General features: G+C 40.9%; 2 protein-coding genes across 48 annotated transcripts in view; both read right to left on the bottom strand.

Annotated features, from left to right (window-relative positions):
- Window positions 1–368, bottom strand: part of LOC133761682 (phosphatidylinositol 3,4,5-trisphosphate 3-phosphatase TPTE2-like) — a 99,190-nt gene extending 98,822 nt beyond the window's left edge. For 40 of the 42 annotated variants that reach the window (XR_009866214.1, XM_062194270.1, XM_062194303.1 and 37 more), the window contains exon 1: window positions 280–368. Coding sequence is in view for 41 of the 42 variants with exons in the window: in XM_062194270.1 (XP_062050254.1) it covers window positions 280–338 (59 nt within the window). In the remaining variant the exon portion in view is untranslated. The remainder of the gene's footprint in view (window positions 1–279) is intronic. The other 2 variants (XM_062194297.1, XM_062194307.1) reach the window with 1 other exon arrangement.
- Window positions 290–22,449, bottom strand: LOC133761685 (cytoskeleton-associated protein 2-like). Of its 6 annotated transcripts, none has more exons than XM_062194321.1 (8): window positions 22,170–22,447; window positions 20,774–21,186; window positions 19,872–19,956; window positions 18,486–18,564; window positions 17,519–18,378; window positions 16,888–17,092; window positions 13,864–14,034; window positions 290–368 (listed from the first exon to the last, which is right to left on the bottom strand). In XM_062194321.1, exons 1-8 carry the CDS (start codon window positions 22,175–22,177, stop codon window positions 357–359), a joined length of 1,833 nt encoding a protein of 610 aa, XP_062050305.1. In that variant the 5' UTR covers window positions 22,178–22,447; the 3' UTR covers window positions 290–356. The 6 variants fall into 6 exon arrangements, with proteins under 6 accessions (XP_062050305.1, XP_062050304.1, XP_062050299.1 ...); XM_062194320.1 differs by lacking the exon at window positions 290–368 and adding an exon at window positions 6,205–6,284; XM_062194315.1 differs by lacking the exon at window positions 290–368 and adding an exon at window positions 6,647–6,868 and having other exon boundaries at window positions 22,170–22,449.
- Between the last annotated feature and the right edge of the window lie 420 nt (window positions 22,450–22,869).

Here is a 22,869-nt window from a genome sequence, read left to right as displayed (position 1 = left end):
GCTTATCATTCCAGAATACATCATCCTCCGGTAGGGCAACCAGATTTCCCATAGGAAAAGCATAAAGTGATTGGCACATGCATATTATCACACCATCCAAACTAGTGTTTTTAAGGAAATTTCAGGCATAGATTAACAAGGTCTTTATTCTGTGAGCTTGACAAATTTCATCTCTATACAGTTTATATTTAGCAAGAATGAATGCACAGATTGCCTATCAGATTAACTAAAGTTGAAAGTTATGTTTAAAATTCAGTACATTAGAATAATATCACTTACGTATCAGTATTTTTCCTTTGAGAGAACCAGCGATACTGATTCTTTTTGAATCTCTTCATATCGCCATGCGGTTAAATTCAATCCATAATCTAAGAAAAGTAAAAGCGCTTATGAATTTTATATTCCATGTGTTTAGACACCTATCATATACTTCAAAGGAGAAAGACTCACATAGAACTTATTAGGTATGGATCAGCATTTCTAAGGTCCTGAATCCATAAATGTAGGAAATCTACAGTATCATGTAATTTGATAACTTATGTGAAACATACATTCTTTATTTGCCCTTGGTATTTTAGTTCTAAAAGTAAAAGAAAACATTTTTTTGAAGATTCAATGATATTTACATTTACATGCAGTACACTTTTTTAAAACTTCTTGGCTGTTAAAATATTATTTATTATTTGGAAGACAGAATTATAGAGAGAGACAGAGATACAGAGTGAGAGAGAGAAAATCATCTATCTGATGCTTCACTCCCCAAATGTCCACAATGGCTGGAGCTCTGCTAATCTGAAGCCAGGAGCCAAGAACTTCTTCTGGATCACCCACATGGATTCAGGAGCCCAAGCACTTGGGCCATCCTTGGCAGCTTTCCCGAGCCATTAGGGGAGTTGGATTGGAAGTGGAGCAGCTGGGACTCGAACTGCACCCATATGGAATGTTGGCACTGCAGTAGCTTTACCTACTATGCCAGAGCAACAGCTTTATCCACTACACCACAGCACTGGCCCCAGAATAGACATTTAAGAGCATCCAATTGCTACCCAGAACCCAGAAAATGAAACAGAATCTGTTTCAACTCAATAGCTGTATCATCATAGTGACTTATGATATTTCCATCCTAAAATATTCTGTAGAATAAATCAAAGAAGTGTGAGAAAAAGAGATGTGTCCCTCAACATTACACTAAGTAGCTTTATGTCATATAAGAAAATTGGAAGTCACAGGAAAATAAGACATTTCCAGGGAAAAACAACATGATGACTACACTTAGGCAGTCAGAATAGTGCCATAAGTCCCTAAATTCTTGGCAAGGAGAAAAAATAAAATAGAATAGAAAAATAATTATTTTTAAAAATAAATAGTCCAATTTGGGCATAAATGTTGATTTTGAGTTTTGGACCCATGCCACAGCCATCTGTAAATTTTATACATTTGAAAGGATACCAACTCATTGGCAGAAAGGGTAGAAATTCCCAAGCTCCCAGTCTACCACCTAGTGCTGCAGAGATGTGCTAGAGGCACATCTTTAGATGTGAACCAGGGTGACCCAAGGCAAAGTGGGATTTCTAGGAATATTCTTTCTCTTACTATGCCTCAGAAGAGGCTAGAAACAACAGGATACAGTAACTCTCATTATTGTGCACTCCTGCAGGTTTCTCTAAAAGGGAGATAACTTTTTTAAGATCTTGATTCAAGTTTCCTCTCCAACTATCCTTCAGAATAATGGTTTTCCCTTTTTTCATAGTTTCTTGTGTGTGTGTGTGCATTTATATATATATATATATATATATATATATATATATATATATATTCCTTTTCTTATTTTTAATTGCCCCAAATCAGAGTTTGTTAAGTCAAATCTTCACTCAATTCCTTGCCAGCAACAAGGTCACTGCTACTTAACCAATATTGACTTAGTTGTTCACTGGTCCCAGAGGGTAAGGGAGATTTGGGAGGTCTCCCAGAAGGGAGAGGAATGTTAATCAATGCTCTTCTCACCACTGGGCTCAAGGCTATCTTCCTATCTATGAGCCCTAAAGACTCTCAGCTCATCCCCACTCTCTTCCCTCCTTTTTCTCCAGCTATACACCTCCATTCATTTCATGAGAATGAGAGGGCAGGGGATAGGATGGGGGACCTTGGTCAGAGATCCTTACCACCATGTCCTACGCCTTTGGCTGCGAACATGCCAATGAAAGAATAAGAGTTCCATGTCCATGGCAACCACAGATTCTGGTGGTCTTGAGATCGTTGTGAGGAAAGAATGGAATGGATTTGATCCCATACTGCAAAGATTTTTTTTAAAGACACATGCTGTTTGTTTAAAAGATGGGTGATAGAGTACACCAACATCAAATACTCCAGAAGAATAATCTCAAAGCAGAGATTGTTTTATCTGTTATTTTTTCTTTTGTATATAATGGAGGGGCTTCTTACACACACAGATACTTCAAAAACTAACTTTATTTTCTTTGTGGGTTGGAAGACTCAATACTGTTAGGATGTCAGTTCTCCAACAAAATGGAGTACAAATTCAATGCAATCTCAACCAAAAATTTCAGTCGGCTTTAAGAAAATTTTGGTAGAAATTGGCAAGTTGTTTCTAAAAGTCATGTGGAAATATAAAGGAATTCCAAAAACCAAACAACTTTGATAAAAGAACAAAGTTGGAAGGCAAACATGACTTTTTAGGACAGACATAAGTAAAAATAAATCAATAAAACAACCAAAAGAATAACAAAGAATCAAAAATCAAAGTATATACCCACACAAATAGACAACAAAGATAGAAAGGGAAATCAGCCATGCAGGATAGTATTTAAAAAAAAAATGGTGGTTGATTGATTGAAAAATTAACTTCAATATATAAGTCTCATCATATCAAAAACCAGATAAATAAATGCAAAACTCACAATCAAGAAAATTTCAAGAGAATACTCTATGGCCTATATTAGTTTTCTAGATACAACACCAAAAACATGATCCACAAAATAAAAACTGACCAATTGGTCTTCATCAAAATGTAAAACTTCTCTCCAAAAGACAGTTAAGAGAATGAGAAGGGATTACACAGCCTGGGAGAAAATCATTCCAAAGCATATATTTTAAAAGAGACATCCAAGAGATACCAAGGTGGCAGAATTGAAAGATAACTGCTGTAATCAAAGGGAAGACAGTTAAAAAAAAATGGAGGGAGTGCAATCTCAGGGAGCAGTTAGGAAGAAAACTGCAGTAGAAAATCCACAGGAGTTAGAAGGATGCTGTAGATCTAAGTGCGAGGGTGTGGACATGCAGCATGAACACAGATGCAACACAGGACCCTAGCAGCCAAGAGCCTCAGCAACAGCTTTGGAGGAGAATGAGGTGAGAATAAACTAAATAAAATAAGCAGTCCAAGCCACCAGCCAAAAAGCTGTGTGTAGACATGAGTCTGGCTTGGAGCCCTGTGGGGGACAGTGTACCTGCCATCTTAAAGGAAAACAAAGGAGCCTGTTTCTCTCTCCTCCTGACTACCTAACCATGGTGTCCTGTAACTAGCTGAGAGGGTGGGTGCCATTTGGTCATAGGTAACAGCTGCAACAGCTTGTGTCTGTACACCTAGCTACCACCCAATAGGAGATGCCTGTGTCTAGCTGGGAGAACTGACGGGTGACTGGACACCCATGACTGTGGGAGCCTTGTGTGCAAGGACTGTGAGAACAACTGTGTCAGTGTGGGAGGGTGCAGGGTGTGGCTAGGTCTCTGGGGAGTTGCAGTGGGCAGGTCCACACACTCCAGGCTCATTGATTGCTTTGGGAAGGCCATTACTGAGGGATCTGCGCTTACATTAAAGACTGCATGGATCCTTTGTCTGTTTCATGTGGCAGCATGGATGAATATTGCACCCACTGGGGATAGCACCTGGGCATTTTTCACCTTGGAGGAGAGGAGGTGAGCATGAGACTATGCCAACAGAGCTCATCAAACTCTCAACACTAATAAAAAAAAAAAGATTGACATTTACCACATTCAACTTGGGTGTTACTCTAGACATTCCCCTCACTCTGGAGCACTGAACAGAGCTCTTTGGCAACACCCAGCACAGACCTCTGAAAGAGCAGACACTACACTATGCCACAGAGGCATAGTCCAAAGATAAAAGCCACCAAGAGAAAAAAAAAAACACCTAACAAATATCTCCACAAATGCTTGAAATAAACAAAGAAAATCTAGAATCAAATAGGGAAGACTACATGACACCCCCAAAGGAACACAACAATACTTCAATACTAGAATGTGAAGATGGAAAGTCTGATGAACTTCCAATTTCATAAAACTGATTGTAGGATTATTTAGAAGTAATGAGGGGCAAATTCATGAATTCAAGCAATCTATGTGTGACATGAATTAACATGTTTCCCACGAAATTGAAATATTAAAGAGAAATCAAAATAAAATATTACAAATGAAGAATTCAATAGATCAAATAAAAAATGGGGTAGAAAGCTTTAACAACAGACTCAGTGAGGCAGAAGAAAGAATATCTGAGTTAGAAGATAAGTCTCTGGAAATTTTACAGTCGCATCAAAAAAAAAAAAAAAGAAATTAGAAAACTTAAAAACAATGTTGAGGCCGGTGCTGTGGCTTAACAGGCTAATCCTCCGCCTTGCGGCGCCAGCACACCAGGGTTCTAGTCCCGGTTGGGGTGCAGGATTCTATCCTGGTTGCCCCTCTTCCAGGCCAGCTCTCAGCTATGGCCCGGGAAGGCAGTGGAGGATGGCCCAAGTGCTTGGGCCCTGCACCCGCATGGGAGACCAGGAAAAGCACCTGGCTCCTGGCTTCGGATCAGCACTTTGAGCTGGCCGCAGTGGCCATTAGAGGGTGAACCAACGGCAAAAAGGAAGACCTTTCTCTCTGTCTCTCTCTCTCACTATCCACTCTGACTGTCAAAAAAACAAAACAAAACAAAACAAAAAAACAAAAAACCAATGTTGGAGATTCATGGGATACTCAAAGGACCCAACATATGGGTCTTTTCCTACTCCTCTTTCTTCAAATGGAAATCTCTCCTTCTTCAGCCCACTCTAGCAGAGACCCACAAACGGGAAACCTGAGTTTCCTAAGGGATTGTTTGCCCCCAACTAAAAATGACAAAAATACTGGAAGAGCCATGCCTTTCATGACTTATGCTTCTGTTACCCAATTTAACCTAAGAAAGACAGAAAGTTCTCGACAGATACTACAGTGTTCTCAAGGATACTCCTCACAGTAAATTTCACAAAAATCAACTGTTTTCTTTCATTGTATTATGTTTCTGCATATGTGGTATTGATAGAAATATCTAGGTGTGTATGAGAGCAATTAAAAAGGTTCATGAAAATGGATTTGAACAATAAGTTTATATTGATGCAAACATTCTGAAATGCCGGCATACATAACTCATATTTCCATTCACTTTTCCTTTTAAAAAAGATTTAATTGGAAGGTAGAGTGACAGAGAGAGAATGGAAGAAAGTGAGTGAGAATGAGAGAAAGAGATAGTTACTCTTTACTGGTTCATTTCCTAAATGGCCTCAAATACTAGGGCTGGATCAGGCCAATGTCAGGAGACAGAAACTCCATCTCATTTTCGCATATGGGTGACCAGGCTCAACTTTGGGCCATTAGCCGTGTCCTTCATAGATGCATTAACAGGAAGTTGGATTGGAAGGGGAACAGGCAGAACTCTTTTAGCTGGGATGAGTTAAATGACAGAGACTGGCTCAATGGATTAAAAAAGAAAACCCATCAGTGGATTAAAAAAGAAAACTCATCTCTTTGCTGCCTACACTGACAAAGAGGCACACAGTCTGAAAGTGAAAGGAGGGAAAATGATATTCCATGTGCTTTTTGATGATTATTCATGCACACACCCATACATATGCACACATAACACATAAACATACACAAATAAATATATATAATCTGACAAAAATGCAACCCTAAAAGACTAGGGATTAAAGTATTAGTTCACTCTGGATATACTTTTGTTTTAAGAGTCCTGAGATAGTCATTATTGTCACATGAAGCCTCATTTTTAATTTTTAAAAATACCTACCACATTCAAATTAATGATATGCACACGTGTACTTATATATCAATCAGTTCACAGGTAGTAGCTTAATTTTAAGTATTGTATATAGTTGCCTGTGTCTTTCAGGGGGTTCATGTATACATATACACATATTGCATTTGTTTTTCACTCATTTTTCATTGATGGATTCCACATAACTAATGATGTCGATTCATTTGGGTGTGAGCTAAGGGAATATAAAGATATATAGTCAGAAATCACACAAGATTTTATCTTATTATTTTATATTTTAAACTCTCAAAATTACAAAACAAAGAATATTAAAAACTGCAAGAGAAAAGTATCAAGTCAGCTTTAAGTGAAATCCATTAGAATTGTAACAGGTTTTTCAACAGAAACAATACAAGCCAGGAGAGAATACAATGATATATTCCAAGTTCTGAAAACAAAAAGTCTACCAGAATGCTTTAACCAGCTTAGCTATATTTCATAAGTGAAGAGAAATAGAATTCTAAGACACAAAAATTGAAGAAATTGGCCTATTTCGGATCAGCTTTATAAACAATGCTTAAAGAAGTCCTATAAATAGAACCAAAGAAAGATAACTGTCATGATGGAAATACATGAAATTATTGAATTTCTGACATTGATTTACTTGTTGAAGATGCTGATTCATTCCTCAAATGGACACGATAGCCAGGGTGAGTACAGGCCAAAACCAGGAGCCAGGAAGTCCATTCTGGTCTCCCACATGGGTGGCAGGGGCCCAAGTAGTTGAGACATCTTCCCACTGCTAGCTTTAATACGGAGCTGGATTGGAAGCACAGCATCAGGGAATTGAATGGTCACTCTGAGGCAGGATGACATTACAAGTGGCAAGTAAACCTCTGCTCCACAACACTGGTTCCCTTCCTCAAACTTTTTGAAATGTCTTTATTCATTGATTTGGACCTTACATTTCACTGATGGGTCTTCATAGATTCCTGATGTCAATGCACTCAAGTAAGATCAAGAGGATTAAAGAATAGTACATAGGCATAAATCATATGTGATGACTTACTTTTTCAGTCAAGTGATCACATGTATCCTAAAGCTTGATTTTTTTTTTTTTACAGGCAGAGTTAGACAGTGAGAGAGAGAGAGAGAGAGAAAGGTCTTCCTTTTTCCATTGGTTCACCCCCCAAGTGGCCGCAACGGCTGGTGTGCTGCAGCCAGCGCGCTGCGCCAATCCAAAGCCAGGAGCCAGGTGCCTCCTCCTGGTCTCCCATGCGGGTGCAGGGCCTAAGAACCTGGGCCATCCTCCACTGCACTCCCGGGCCACAGCAGAGAGCTGCCCTGGAAGAGGGGCAACCAGGACAGAATCCGGCGCCCCGACTGGGACTAGAACCCGGGGTGATGGCGCCAGAGGTGGAGGATTAGCCTAGTGAGCCACAGTGCTGGCCTAAACTTGATGTTTTAATATGCATCTGCATGTTACTACTTTGAGTCTGGTGTTTTAAAATTAGGAATGAGTTTATATGGTGGTAATGATTACCTCAGGCTGGTGAAAATAGTACTATGTCCAGTTTTATGTTATCATCTTAACACTGATATGTGAAAGGCTTTTGTGGTAGAATTTATTTAAAATTCAACTTCACTTTCTGATTACACATTGCTGTTACTATATCAAATGCCATTACTTCCTAAGTACATCTATCACCTCCTTACTTTCATTCCAAATGGCTGTTTTTCCTGCCCCTCAGAAACAGTCAAGTAAATTTATGTGTGAGTGGCTCCATCTTGTGTGTTGGAGTGTTTGGTGTCAGGGATAAAGCTCATATGATGGTAGAGACCTGGAGGATGAGGAACACACCCTGGTTCCATTAGCTCCATTCTTCTCTGCTGCAGGCTCCACTTCTTGCTATCCACTGGCACCTCCTGGCTTCCAATAAGGCTCTTTCCTTTCATCTGTCAGTACAGTAAAATCTAACACAGATGGCCAGCGCCATGGCTTAACAGGCAAATCCTCCACCTTGTGGCGCTGGCACACCGGGTTCTAGTCCCGATTGGGGCGCCGGATTCTGTCCCGGTTGCCCCTCTTCCAGGCCAGCTCTCTGCTATGGCCCGGGAAGGCAGTGGAGGATGGCCCAAGTGCTTGGGCCCTGCACCCGCATGGGAGACCAGGATAAGTACCTGGCTCCTGGCTTCGGATCAGCACGATGCGCCGGCCGTGGCGGCCATTGGAGGGTGAACCAATGGCAAAAAGGAAGACCTTTCTCTCTGTCTCTCTCTCTCACTATCCACTCCTCCTGTCAAAAAAAAAAAAAAAAAAAGAAATATCTAGGTGCATGTATAAGTATATATATAAATATACATTTACATGTTCACATACATATCTTCTCAAGTTATTTGTGCTCACACTTGGGAACACCTTGACCATACATAACTGATTCCAATTTATTTGGGTGTGGGCTCAGATATAAAAGTACATAGTCAGAAAGGTATAATTTTAACTTTTTTCTATCAAATAGCTACAGTTGCTCCAGATAAAAACTATTTGGTGTTTATCCAAGTGTATAAGAGTCCTTTAGAAAATTTATAGAAGTGAAATGCAAAGGTAAGTTTTTTAGTGCAAAATAATTTTTAAATCTATGCATCATAATTTTCTCCATGCATCTTTGAAGATGCCTTTTATACATGGATTTTAAAATCTTTAAATACATGTCCATAACTTTTGAAAGTTCCTTGGTATATCACTGCTTGAATGTGATGTGTTATTTATTACTAGAAATGAGGCTTTATTTGCCAATAATGAAGATCTTAGTCCTGAGAAAATCTGTTACCAGATTCATGTAAAATTTTTTATTACTTTGGCCCACTCTGTGACAGACTTTTATTTAGAATTTATTTTCAAATTCAACTTTAGTTAATAGGTGCATGTCACTCTCATTCCACATAAACTCCTGATTCTCATGTCCCTCCCTCTACTCACTACTTTCACTCATCATTGCCTTTTCTGCCCATGAGATATGGTAGAGCAGCTGTGGGCCTGAGCAGGGGCTTCCTCCAAAATGATGTTGGGCTTTGGGGCACCGCCCTCACATGGTGGCAGAAATTAGAAGGTGAGGCACACATCAAGGTTCCAGTAGATCTTATCATTTCTGGGATGAACCCACTGTTTCCTGTCTACTAGCTCATCAAACTTTACTCCAAATAGGATTCGCTTCCTCAATGGGCTATTCTAGTGGATACTAACGAATGAGACAGCTGACAATTTCCTAAGGAATTGTCTGCTACTAAGAGTGACAAGTCTACTGACTGGAACAGATGTGCCTTTCACAACCAGTGTACCTTATGCATAATTTGATCTCAGGAAAATAGAAAGCTCTCCACAGATCCTATAGTAAGAAGACTTAGAAAGTGTCAAGACACCCTGTGTTCCTCAGGATACTCCCAAAGGTGAATTTTACTAATCCCAACCTCTTTCCTTCTTTCATTGTATTATTTTGGCAGATGTTGACAGAAATATTTATCTGTGATTATATATATATATGTATATATATGTTATATTATATATGTTATAGATGTCAAATACATATAAATACATATATATACTTGTGTATATGTATATCTTTTAAAATTTATTTGAACTCACCTTTCATTGAAGTTGTCCAAATCATTAATGACTCCAATTAACCTTGGTATGGCTAAGAGATTATAAAATAAAAGTACACAGACAGGAAGGATGCATGATTTTAACAAGTTTTTTGCATCAAATCACTAAGTTATTCTAGATACAAACAGATCTTTATTCATATGTTTGAGGGTCCTTCAAATAGTTTGTGGAAATGAAATGGAAAGATTTTTGTATTAGTGCAGAATAAATTTGAAATCCATAATTTTCCTTAATTGCAATTGCTATCTAACTTTTGAAGACCTTTTTTATGTATGAAGTTCAAATATTTAAATACCATTTTCCTCAAATCTTTGAAGTTCTTGGTATATCTCACACACACACACACACAAATTCATTTATATCTTATCACCTTGTATTGGTGGTAGACTGGACAGTGCTAGAGGATTAAAAAGGTACATAGTAAGATGCCATGTGACTTGCTAAATTTGCTGTTTTATTTCAAAATGGTTACAATTACTCAATTTATACACTGGTTGACCATTTAAAAATTCTTATGTAAATCAGTTATTTGGTACAGAATATGCCATAGTCCTTAAAAATGATGTTTTATATCATTGTAGTGAACTTTAGTCCTGTCAAAAATGTAATGGTTCAGTATTTAAGTATAATTTCCTTTTTTAAAGATTTATTTGTTTATTTGAAAGAGTTATACAGAGAGAGGTCTTCCATCTTCTGGTTCACTCCCCAGTTGGCCACAACAGCCAGAGCTGTGCCAATCTGAAGCCAGGAGTCAGGAACTTCTTCTGGTCTCCCACGCAGGTGCAGGGGCCGAAGGACTTGGACCATTTTCTATTGCTTTCTCAGGCCACAGCAGAGAGCTGGATCGGAACTGGAGCAGTCGGGCAAATTAAAACTATAATGAGGGGCCTGCACTGTGGTTTAATGAGTAAAGCAGCTGCCTACAGTTCTGGCATCCCATATGGGCACTGGTTCAAATCCTGACTGCTCCACTTCCTATCCAGCTCCCTGGCTGCTGTGGCCATTTGGAGAGTGAACTAGCAGATGGAAGATCAATCTCTCTCTCTCTCTCTCTCTCCCCAACTCTTACTTTTGAATAAATAAATAAATATTTTTAAAAAGCACTATGAGAAAGCATTACACGCTTGTTAGAATGTCTAAATTTATACAGACTGATCATACCAGGTTGACAAGTTTAGAGAAGAGCTGAAACTCACACACAATACTGGAAATGTAAAGGTTAGATTCACTTAGAAAATTAATCAGCCTCTTAAAAAGTTAAATAATAAGGAGTCAGCACTGTGGCATAGTGAATAAAGTCACTGCGTGCAATGCCAGCATCTCATATGGTCACTAGTTCAAGTTCTGGATGCTCCACTTCCTATTCAACTCTTTGCCATGGCCTGGGAAAGCAGTAGAAGATGGCCCAAGTCCTAAGGCCCCTGTATCCATGTGAAAGTCCTGGAAGAAGCTCCAGTCTCCTGGCTTCAGATCAGCCCAGCTACAGCCGTTGTGGCCATTTGGTGGTAAACCAGTGGATGTAAGGCCTCTCTGTCACTCTATCTCCCTGCCTCTGCCTCTGCCTCTCTGTAACTCTTCAAATAAATAAATCTGTTTTTAAAAAAGTTAAATAACAAGCAGGATTTAACATAGCAGTTAGGACACTGGGATGATCATATGCCTTGGAGTACCTGTTTCTAATACTGGTAACACCTTCAACTCCAACTTCCTGCTAATGCATACCCTGGAAGGCAACAGGTGGTACCTCAAGTAGTTGGGTTCCTGCCACCTTCACGGGGGACCTGGATTAAGTTCCCAGCTCCTGGCTTCAGCATGGTACAGCCTTGATTGTTGCAGGCATTTGGGACATGGACCAGTGGACGGGAGATCGACTGATCTATCTGTCCATATATATATATTGCTATCTTTATCTCCATTGCTCTTTTTTTTTTTTTTTTTTTTTTTGACAGAGTTATAGAGAGAGACAGAGAGAAAGGTCTTCCTTTTCTGTTGGGTCACCCCCCTAAATGGCCACTACAGCTGGCACGTTGCACCTATCTGAAGCCAGGAGCCAGGCACTTGCTCCTGGTTTCCCATGCGGGTGCAGGGCTCAAGCACTTGGGCCATCCTCCACTGCCTTCCCGGGCCACAGCAGAGAGCTGGACTGGAAGAGGAGCAACCAGGACAGAATCCAGCATCCCAACTGGGACTAGAACCCTGGGTGCCGGCACCACAGGTGGAGGATTAGCCAAGTGAGCCACAGCGCCGGCCCTCCCTTCTATCTATATCTCTGTCTCTCCAAAAAAATGAAATGAGTTTAATAGCTCCTTTTCTCCTATATTTAAGTTCACTATTATATTTTGTTTCACATGCTATTAAATGCATCTCTGAATAGCTTATGGTTGATCAGCTCAATATATGTCATTTATTCAAAACTTTACTAAATGTGCACTATTTGCATGTATCATAGTACTCACCGTGTTCCTTTGAGATATCATGCCTGCTAACACAATACATTCAAGGTAAGTGAGCAGTCCTGGATTACCAAGTGTTCCTGAATTCCCGTTCTGCTTTCAAATTTTTTGACCAATTCTGATTCCTGTTTTCCAACTCTGCTCTGGTATCACATCTTTCTGTTTACATTACTGCATTCTACACACAGCAGTGGCTCTAGTTTTGCACCCTAACTACACTGCTTTAAGCTGCCTTAAAAGAAATGTCCATTCTGGTTTACTGTAGTAGGGATCTAATACTCCCTTTCAATTAGGATTCTGTCAAATACAATTACCCTTCAAGAATGTAATAACCAATAAGAGAATATCTATCCAATACTTGATTTTTGATTCAGGTGAAAAGTTGATTTCAGCATTTATGGATTTTGCTGAGAATCAACCTTTCTTAGAGAAAAGCCAAAAAAAAAATTAAATTTTTAAAAAATTAGTTATGTAAACAGCCTCAAAAAATATATTTTTAGAAACTTGGTGAAAAGGAATTATGTCTTTGTACATTTACCTATAAAAACAAAAAATCTTCAACCAAAGAAAAACTCTTGAGAAATGATTCACTCTTTATACAGGGTTTCTTGTGTCAATAGTTTAGAAAACATGAGAGATATGGTGGTAATAATGTGAGAAAAAACCAGTTTATTGTCATTTTCTGTATGTGAGCAGGACGACTTCATGTGGTGTATAAAGTAAGTACATTCAGATATACTCCTAGAGGCAGAGTTCTTTCACAAAGCCATCAGAGCTTGATTATATTTAAAAGTTCATTTAGTTATATCTGCTTTATATATATATATTTTTTTGACAGACAGAGTGGACAGTGAGAGAGACAGAGAGAAAGGTCTTCCTTTGCCGTTGGTTCACCCTCCAATGGCCGCCGCGGTAGGCGCGCTGCGGCCGGCGCACCGCGCTGATCCGATGGCAGGAGCCAGGTGCTTCTCCTGGTCTCCCATGGGATGCAGAGCCCAAGCACTTGGGCCATCCTCCACTGCACTCCCTGGCCACAGCAGAGAGCTGGCCTGGAAGAGGGGCAACCGGGACAGAATCCGGTGCCCCGACCGGGACTAGAACCCGGTGAGCCGGCGCCACAAGGCGGAGGATTAGCCTAGTGAGCTGCGGCGCCGGCCTATTTGCTTTATATTTAATTAAGAAAATTTTAATGTTAAAAATCAGTTTTACAGTAAATGTCCCAAATAGCAAATGTACACAATGACATGTTGTGCTAAAACATTTCTCACAAAAAGTTTCATTAAATTCACATTTCAGCCTGTCTGAAAGTATACATACACTAAGGCAGGGGTGGAGAATGCCTATCATGCGAAGTCATCTGGCCTGGCCCTGCCAAGGCAAACACAGGCAGGACTTGAAATTCAATACATCTATAGCAGGCAAATGATAATCTTGTATGGCTTATGAATGATGTTTTATTCAAATGCCCCCTGGCAGAAAAAAAAATTCCCTACCCCTGATTATCTCTAGTACATGACAAAAAGCTTTAGAAGGCTTTGAAATAGCTTCTATAATGCAATCCTTTAATGTCTGAACATTCATTACTATTATACTATTTATACACAAAACCAGTTTTATTAAGTTACACTATCTTGCGTCCCAAAATAATTCTTTATCTTTTTCACTGTAATAATATATATAAATAAATTTTAACTCACCTGAGCCCCTGCCAGAATGGCCTTCTCATAGATTGCAATAATATTTTCAATAGGACTTGTGATTGGTTCAATACGTGCAAGGCAAATCCAATACTTAACAAGTTTTGTGGCATCTGGAATATTTTTAATCAGGTCATTCAGTGTGATCAGTATTTCTTCTTTTGGGCACCCCTAAAACAGCAAGAAATAACGTGTGTTTTTTTTTACCCTACAAACTACAAATAATAATTAAGCTTACTAAAACAAAAATCATCCTAACTCCAAACTTATTGTGAATGATTAACAAGAAGCATATCATCAGCAATAAATATAAGGCAAAAGAAATGAAATAATAGTTGAGACATAAATAAGCAGTCTTCAAAAAGTTCATAGAAAATGTATATTATGAAAAAGTTATGTAGGAATTTCAAATTTTTTCTGCATCAAAATAAACTTATCTTTTAATTCTATACTTCCACGAACACTTAAAAATGCTTTTATTTATTTTCATTTATCTTTGAGACACAGAGAGATATCTTCCATTTGCCGGTTTACTCCCCAAATGCTTGCAACAGCCAGGACTGCACCAGGCCAAGGTAGGAGCCTGAAAGTCAAGTTGGGTCTCCCATGTGGGTGGCAGGGACTCAAGTATGTGGGCCATTCTCTGCTGCTATCCCAGGCACATTAGAAGGAAGATGGATTGGAAGTAGGACAAACAGGACTCGAACCAGTCACTCAGATTTGGGATGTGGTATTCCAAGTAGTAACTGAACTACTGTACCAAACACCTGCAACCAACATGGACATTTTTAGAGTACCCTTGTTTTGGTAAATGAAGTCTAACATTTTACTTGGTCTTGATGTTTATCCTCTTGTATATAGTGTGGTTCCATGTTAATACCTTATTTAGAATTTTCTTTTGAAAGATTTTATTTATTTAAAAGGTAGAGTAATAGAGAAGAAGAGACAGCAAGAGACCTTCCATCTGCTGGTTCACTCCCCACTTGAATGCAAGGAGTAGGGTTGACCAGGCTGAAGCCAGGAGCCTATAGTTCCATCAGGGTCAACATCAGTGTCACAGGTGGAGGCTTAACCTACTGTGCCACAATGCTAGCCCCCTTATTTAGAATTTTTGCATCTATCAAATGTTTGAGAATAGCCTGAGGGTTTTTTCCATATTTGTCTTGTCTTTTTTTTTTTTAAAAAGATTTATTTATTTTTTTGAAAGGCAGAGTTACAAAGAGGGAGAGGCAGAGGCAGAGAAAAGAGATCTTCCATCCATTGGTTCACATTCCAAAAGGCCACAATAGCCAGGATTGGGCCAGGCTGAAGTCAGGAGCCAGGAGCTTCATCCAGGTCTCCCACATGGGTGCAGGGGCCCAAACACTTGGGCCATCCTTCACTGCTCTCCCAGGTGCATTAGAAAGGAGCTGGAACAGAAGTAGAGCAGCCGGGACTTAAACCAGCACCCACATTGGATGCTGGTGCTATAGGCAGTAGGTTTGCCTGATAAGCCACAGTACTGGCCCCTCCATATTTGTCTTTGTTGGGTTTTGATATTATGGTCAAAATGAATTTGAGTGGTTTATGTAAGAGTTATATTTAGTTAAACAGCAGGGCAGAAAAATTCCATAGTATCAAAACAAAAAACCTTAATGCAGCAAAGTAATAATAGGATCAGCGTTTTCCTGACTATAATTTTTACAGGTCCTCAAAAGGCTTAAAGATGTTCATCTATGTGGCCAGCGCTGTGGCACAGTGGGTAAAGCTGCCCCCTGCAGTGCCAGCATTCCCATATGGGCGCCAGTTTGAGTCCTGGCTGCTCCACTTCCGATCCAGCTCTCTGCTATGGTCTGGGAAAGCAGTAGAAGATGGCCCAAGTCCCTGGGCCCCTGCAACCGTGTGGAAGACCTGGACGAAGCTCCTGGTCCTGGCTTCAGATTGGTGCAGCTCCAAGTGTTGCGGCCATCTGGGGAGTGAACCAGCGGATGGAAGACCTTTCTCTCTGCCTCTCCTCCTCTGTGTTTTAAAATCATATCCTATATTCAGTCTTGTTATAGATCTTAGACACTAATGGTTCACAAAAACAAGATTAAACAGTAGCCAATAAATAAAGAAAATATTCTGGGGCTGATTATTATCACTCCAGAAGATTTTATTTCAAATAGTAAAATTTTACAATAAATTCAAGACCAGGATGATATTGGTTTAGAGATGAATGGGATTTTGTTTGAGAATTATTTTCATTAATCTGAATTTAATCTGTGATAATGGTTCATTTAATTATTATTATCATTATTTTTAAAGATTTTATTTGTTTACTTGAAAGTCGGAGTTCCAGAGAAGCAGAGGCAGAGGCAGAGAGAGAAGTCTTCCATCCACTGGTTCCAGATAGCCGCAAAGATCGTTGCTGCGCTGATCCAAAGCCAGGAGCCAGGAGCCTTGAGCCTCCTCTGGTCTCCCATGCAAGTGCAGGGGCCCAAGGACTTGGGCCACCTTATATTGCTTTACCAGGCCATAGCAGAGAGCTGGATTGGAAGTGGGGCAGCCGGGACTCGAACCGGCACCCATATGGGATGCCGGCACTGCAAGCAGTGTCTTTACCCGCTATGCCACAGTGCTGGCCCCAGTGATTATTATTAATAGTACTCGTGTTGCTAGCCTTTGGTAAAATACATAATGAGTATAAAAAAATTTTAAGTATGTTGAGCAAAGATAAGAAACAGAAATATCAGAAGTAAAAGTAAATATCTACCCTGTCCACTGAATACTAACATCTTACAAAATTGGAACTCAAGTAAAAACTCAATTATCCCTTTGACCTATTTATGTAAACTCAGTGCAAAACTCAGTCAATGAAAGACTAACAATCTCACAATTAATAAACAAGGCAGTAATTAATTAATTAACTGTGCAAACAATTTGACAACATTAAATCAACAGCAACTCACCGATATTACTTGGTCAAAAAGACTGACAATCTAATTAATAAGTAATCTTCAACCTTTAAAATGCTTTACAAATGTTGTGTAAAATAAAAATTACCTCTGTAATCAGGTTCAGGCATTCAGAAATTGTCTTGTTTACTTTTTCAGTAAATAGTCTTTGCTCATCTTCTTCTGCCATGGTAGTCCAGAAGGACCCCACTGGTTTTTCAGCTTGTCCCTCAGGCTCGGGTTGTTGAACTACTGGGTTAGAAGGTCTTTTCAATACTCTTCCTTTGCCAGCTTTCCACTCACTCAGACGAGCTCTGTGGTTAGAAGCAGCAGTAAGTATTACTTTGATATTTATGATAGATCTCTGCCAAATGGAGCAAGTTTCAAAGTATTTCAGGTCTTTAAGTAGTTCTACACTAGTGACACACACCTAGTTCACAGCTGAAACATACTGAACACATGAAGAGCAACTGTATGCTCAAAGATCCCAAGTTCATTTTTAAATGAAGAAGTTATAAAGTGTCTCCCAGTAATTATGCACTTAGGTTACAGAATGCAAACTAATAAAACACTTAAATACAATCTCTATTGGATCATACTGTCCCATGACACATGACATCACACACATGACAGGACACATGAAAAATTCTAGTACATTCAATGAAATTATAAGCCAAATCCAAAAGTGATATTCTACTGAAAATTAAAGTAATAAAATAAAGAAAATTACAACTACTTACTTTCTCTGTTCTGCAGTTTCTTTGGGTTGACCTGACCTACTACTAACAGTTGCTGTTGTTATAGTAGGTCTTTGCTGGTCAACGGGTTTTGACTTTTCTACCAATTTGGTATTAGAAGATGAAGTAGGTTTGGCTACCATTTCAGACACTATGCCTCTTGACAGTGCCTTGTTTCTTTTTATGTCCTGAGAAGCAGTTTTGATGCTAGATAAAGTTGTTTTTGATTGTAATAATTCTTTTTCCCGAGGCCCTTTCCGGATGGTAACGTTGGCCAAGGTTCTACTGATGCTTTGCTTCCCCGTGTTTTGGGTATTATCATGGTGACTTCTAATAGGAGGTCTCACAAGTTGTGTATTCTGAGATGTAGCTCTCACAGATTTAGTGGCAGCTGTCATATTTGAGGGTTGCTCACTTTTCACTGTTTCACTGCTAGTGTTTATAGGCTGAGGCTTTGTGGCTTTAGAGACAGTAGTTGCAAGTTTCGTTGTTGTCAAACTTGCATCTTTGACTTGTAGAGGTTTTCTGAAAGAATTAATCTTAGATTGAACAATTTGACCACGGTAAGCTCCAAGCACAGGTTTTTTGGGCATGTTAGCATCTTGCTTTGGCTTTTCTGCAGTCACTGGTTTCTTTTTATTGTTGTTTTTAAGGTGAAATGCTTGGCTTAATGTCATATGTTGACTTTGGGGATCCTCTTTAATTGATAACAATTGTATAGCTTGATTATCATCACCAAAATTCTTTGCATCAATTACTGTGGTTGAGTTGTTTAATTCATTAGACAGTTTTAAAGGAACATAACTTTTGTCCACTGTTGTAGTTTTGTTCCCTGTAGGTCTATTGAGATTTTCTTTATCAGCCTAAAAGAGTTATTTAAGACAAAACTAATTTAGGACTCATTTCTTTCAGAAAGAATTTATAAAGGGGAAAAACAAAGATATTTATGAGTTCTATGTTCGTATCTTACCATTTTTGTTTTAAGATTCAGAGCTTTTGTTCCTTTTTGGACCTGGTCCTCAGATGTCATTATTGTCTGTTCTCCACAACTTAAAAAAAAAAAAAAAGAGAGAGAAATCAATCCTGTATCAAGGAGGTTTCCTTTTTGGGAAGAAGGCTGGGGGGATATTAATAACTAACCAACTTCACAATTTTAGATTTTAAGTTGAGGTAAAACTGAGATGAGATTTCTCCTAAGAAAAAATTTTATTACAGTGCAGTAGCAAACAAGACAACTGAGGAATTTTCCTAAAAGTCTTAACATCTTCCCTACCATAGAGTATATAATCACTTAACAATTTTATTCCAAATCATTCTTCTCTAGGGTCCGAACAAGTCTTCAGAAAAAAACCTTTATCAAGCAACACCTCCTTGGGTTAGTTTTAGCACTTACTAACAGATTTATTAAATTGGGAAAAATATTTTTTTAAATAGTCTTCCCAAAGGAAATCCAGAATTTACCACACACAAGCCAGGAAAAATTAAAAACTGGAGTTTCTAGTTGGCATTGCTTTTAGGCCATTTATCCAAAGCAATGTTTTCTCTAATTAACCTAATCTGCCTTTTACAATTATAGACGGACCAGCACAGGCTGTGACAATCTTTTAGGTGATTCTAATGATTTTCTCTAACATGAAACAAGAGGAGAAAAAAGTCAGACCTGTCATTGACTCTAAAACAGATCCTAAGTCTAGAGATTACGTTAAAATGTGAAAAAATTATATGTTTAGAATTGACAAAATTTGATACCTGCGATAGTTAATAATTATGGTTTTGCCACCTTTCACATCTGTTTGTTCAATCAGCTTAGAGAAGTGGCAAAGCTGTGATATAGCCAGGACTACACATTTTGAATGGTGGCTTTAGCAATAATGGCAGACCTAGATTACAGCCCAGGTTCTTATCAGGCAAAAAACCTGGAAACGATGCCGTCATTGAGTTAACTGTAGAAAGTAAGGGAACCTTTTGTCTTTCTACTTCCATATACTTTCATAAGCTTTGTTTTTGCCATAATCATGTAAAATTCTAAAAATGTAAATAAGATAATATCAAGAGTTTTCTATGTTGAGTTGAGATTAAAACAATCTTCAAATCTCTACATTTTGGAAACCCCTGCCCCACCACATACACACACCTTTGTTTCTGCTTAAGAATGTGAATCAATTTAGATAGAAAAACTCAATAATCTAATGGTACACCATCCAATAATGTAGCCACGAGCAACATGTAGGTCCTGAGGTACTTGAAATGTGGCTAGTCTACACTGAGATGTGCTGAAAGTGCAAAATAGCACCAGATTTGAAAACTTTGTACTAAAAAAGAATGTAAAAATAAATTGGAATAAATTTGACCTCACCTGGATAATGTCTGATTTTCCTGTTTGTATGAACAAAATGTTTTTCTTCTTAACAGGTGTTCCTTGAATTTCTGTCTCCTTTGTTCTAAATAATAAAATATAAGAGCTATAAGTCAACGTTAATTAAATCAGCAAATACTGCTAAGTGGAGATTTTACTTCGAAAACTGCTGTCCTTGAGATCACATTTTCCATTTCCAGAAAAGTGCCCAATTCAGCATTGCCTTTGGGAAATAATTCCATTAATAAGCGAATGTGACCATGAAAGGCCCCACAAGCACCGTGCAGGAGAATCATGTTCTCTACTGTGTGCAAAACCAATGTCTGCGGTGCTGAAAGCCCTGCCTCAGGGAACCGAGCGGCAGGTGAGACACTGGACTCCCAAGCTCTAACTCGCCAGAACTGGCTCAGCTGAGAATCACTGTTTTCTCACTGCAGAACAAAGAAGTAACAGTAGTCGTATTTGTTGAGACCCACTTAACCCCAAGGCTCCCAGAACAAGGAGGCGAGGAAGTGAATCCAAACATCAGACCAGGGAGCCCCCCACGCCGGAGGCGCTCACGACCCGGCTCGGGGAGGGCTCGGCGCAGGCGCAGTGGGGCTGTGCACCGCCCCGCCCCGCCCCGGCCACGTCCCCGCCCCCCGGACCCGGGACCCCCCAACGCCACCCAGGCCTGCGCGCTCGCTCCGTCGCTAAACGGATTCCTCGTGTCTGCCGGTCCGCAGCCGGCAGCCACCGCACAAGAGGCCCTCAGCCCGCACACTAGCACCACAGAGCCAACAGCCACGGTTCGAGTCCTCACGCAGTCGGCGGGAGGCCCGGCGGCCCTGACCGCCGACCCCACGCCCGCCCGCGCCCCTCCGGCCGGCTCGCGCCGCGCCCGCCATCTCGGCCAGCCTCACCTCTGAACGCGGACTGGGCCCTCTGACTCGGGGGCAGCTGCAGGTCCCGGGGAACGGCCGGCGTGCTCATAGCAGCCGCGGTCGGAGGATGCGCGTCTGCGCGGAGCGGCTCAGACTCCCTCAGGCCACTGCGCGCCCCTGCTCTCGCCTCCGACAGCGCGGGCGCCGCCTCCGCCCATTGGTGCCGGCCTGAATTGAATGGGCCAATAGGCGCAGAGAGGCGGGGCCTGCGCTGCGGTTGCCGGGAGCTGCCCGGGCGTCCACCCGGGTCGGTGCCCGCGAGCCCGTGCGTTTCAAAGCCAAACAACGCTCTTCGTCCCGCCTGTGCGGCGTAGGAGGAGTCGGTCCGCCGAGTCCTCACCGAGCAGCGTCTCGAGGGTGCGGATAGGACGAGTCCCCGGACGGCCACGGTCCTGAGAGGAAGGCAGACGGGAAGAAAGTGTGCTCTGGCTGCGCCTGTTGCAGGACGACTGAGCCAGCAGGCTGGGTGCCGAGAGCACGAGTGTTTTCCTCTCGCCCACGTTACCCCGCTACCCTCATGTCTGTTTCACAGATGACAAGCTCGGAAATCGTTTGTCCACGTTTGCTGAGCTCGCAGACGGGAACTGAAGTCCGTTTCCTATGGCTGCATACCACACAATTCTCAGCTGAGAGAGAGAAGGAGGGGAGAGGCGCGCCCTTCTGCAGGCTGTGTACTCCCCTGTGAAGATGAAAGGCATTTACTGTAGACACTTGGTGCCTAGCTGTGCGGCCACAACGCTCAGTCCTCCCTAGAACTGGCACCTTCATAAAAGCCACCAACACCTCCACCAGAGGAAACCTAACGACTCCCAGCGGGAGGTTTTAGTGCGGGAGAGTTAGGGAGAGTCCAGGCTCCCTTTCCGGCTCTAAGCTCTGAGATCACCACTTTTCTCCTCTTGCCTGGGCTCTGCACTCAGGCTGGACTGGGGCTGTGTTCTGTTTCAGCCGGGTCTCAGCGTGGGGACAGGGGTGAGAGGGTGTGACTTCCCCACAGCGCCCCTGGCCAGCTGTGAGGACCTCCAAAGCCGGCCCTGCACTGAGGTAGGTTTTTCCCACTGTTGTCCACTCTTGTCTTCAGACCTCTTGTGGCAGCTAGTAGCAAAGCAGGTGTGGGATTTTCTGTAGGTTTTTTTTTTTTTTTTTACTTAATAAAATGTCCCATTTTCAGTACGGCTGCTTACATTTAAGGTCAACTCTGGGAGAAACAACAGCCAAGTCGTACTCCCATCATCCCTAAGACATCACTGCTGTTTATGTACTGCTGTCAATGTTGTTCTATACTGAAGTTTCATCAGACAGCTTGAGTACACATGGGTTCCCAATAAGTGACAGAACAGTTTAACAATTAGGACAGTTAACATGAAACTACAGGCACCTGAACATCAGTAATCGGCTTCAGTTGTTCCTCCTCTGGTCCCGTGAAGTAGGCGGGTGCTGGTGAGAGAACACTGAGGAACAACCCAAAGGATGATGATGGCAGGCGAGGGCAAACAGTGCAGGAAAGAGCGCGGTGATGGACCACTGTGTCGGGGCTGCAGGGTCTAGTAGGATTGCAGCAAGAAGAAATCACTTGTTCCGAAGCTTTGGAGGCTCTGCAAAATTTATTCTGTGGGAAAGCACTAAGTGTTATTGAAAGAAACCTTAAATAAATATAGATAACACACTCATGGGTTGGAAGGCCCTATATTTCTTTTTTTCTTTTTTTTTTATAACTCACAGCCAGATTAAATTTATCCAGAGAAAATAAACTTGCAGAGGTCGACCAATGCCAGCGTGCACAAAGATTGAACGTGTGGCAGAGAGCCCAGACCCCAGCAGGCTGAGGCCCTATATTTCTGAGGTGTCCATTTTCTCCAAGTTGATCTCTTCAATCCCATTCCAATCAAATCTTTGAAGGCTTCTGTGTAGAAATTGACTTAAGATTATGCAGCTGTATAAAAAAAATCGTGCCATCAATTCTCATTTGAAAAAAAAATTATAGCCTTTAATGAAATGCCAGGCACCGACAAGAAAACTGCTACAGATACGCAGGCATAAAGGGCAATGAGGAAGTCCAAGCTCCAGACTGGGCTCCC

Source organism: Lepus europaeus, chromosome 6 (assembly GCF_033115175.1).
Source record: "Lepus europaeus isolate LE1 chromosome 6, mLepTim1.pri, whole genome shotgun sequence".
Lineage (NCBI taxonomy): Eukaryota > Metazoa > Chordata > Mammalia > Lagomorpha > Leporidae > Lepus > Lepus europaeus.
The sequence above is the reverse complement of the archived record's forward strand: the minus strand, read 5'-3'. Positions and strand labels throughout refer to the sequence as shown.

Coding starts and splice junctions, on each gene's coding strand:
- LOC133761685 (XM_062194315.1), bottom strand. Junction 17,093..17,518: donor GAAACTGCAGAACAGAGAAA/GTAAGTAGTTGT, acceptor TTCTAACCACAG/AGCTCGTCTGAGTGAGTGGA. Junction 14,035..16,887: donor GCCTGAACCTGATTACAGAG/GTAATTTTTATT, acceptor TTGCTGTTTTAG/GGGTGCCCAAAAGAAGAAAT.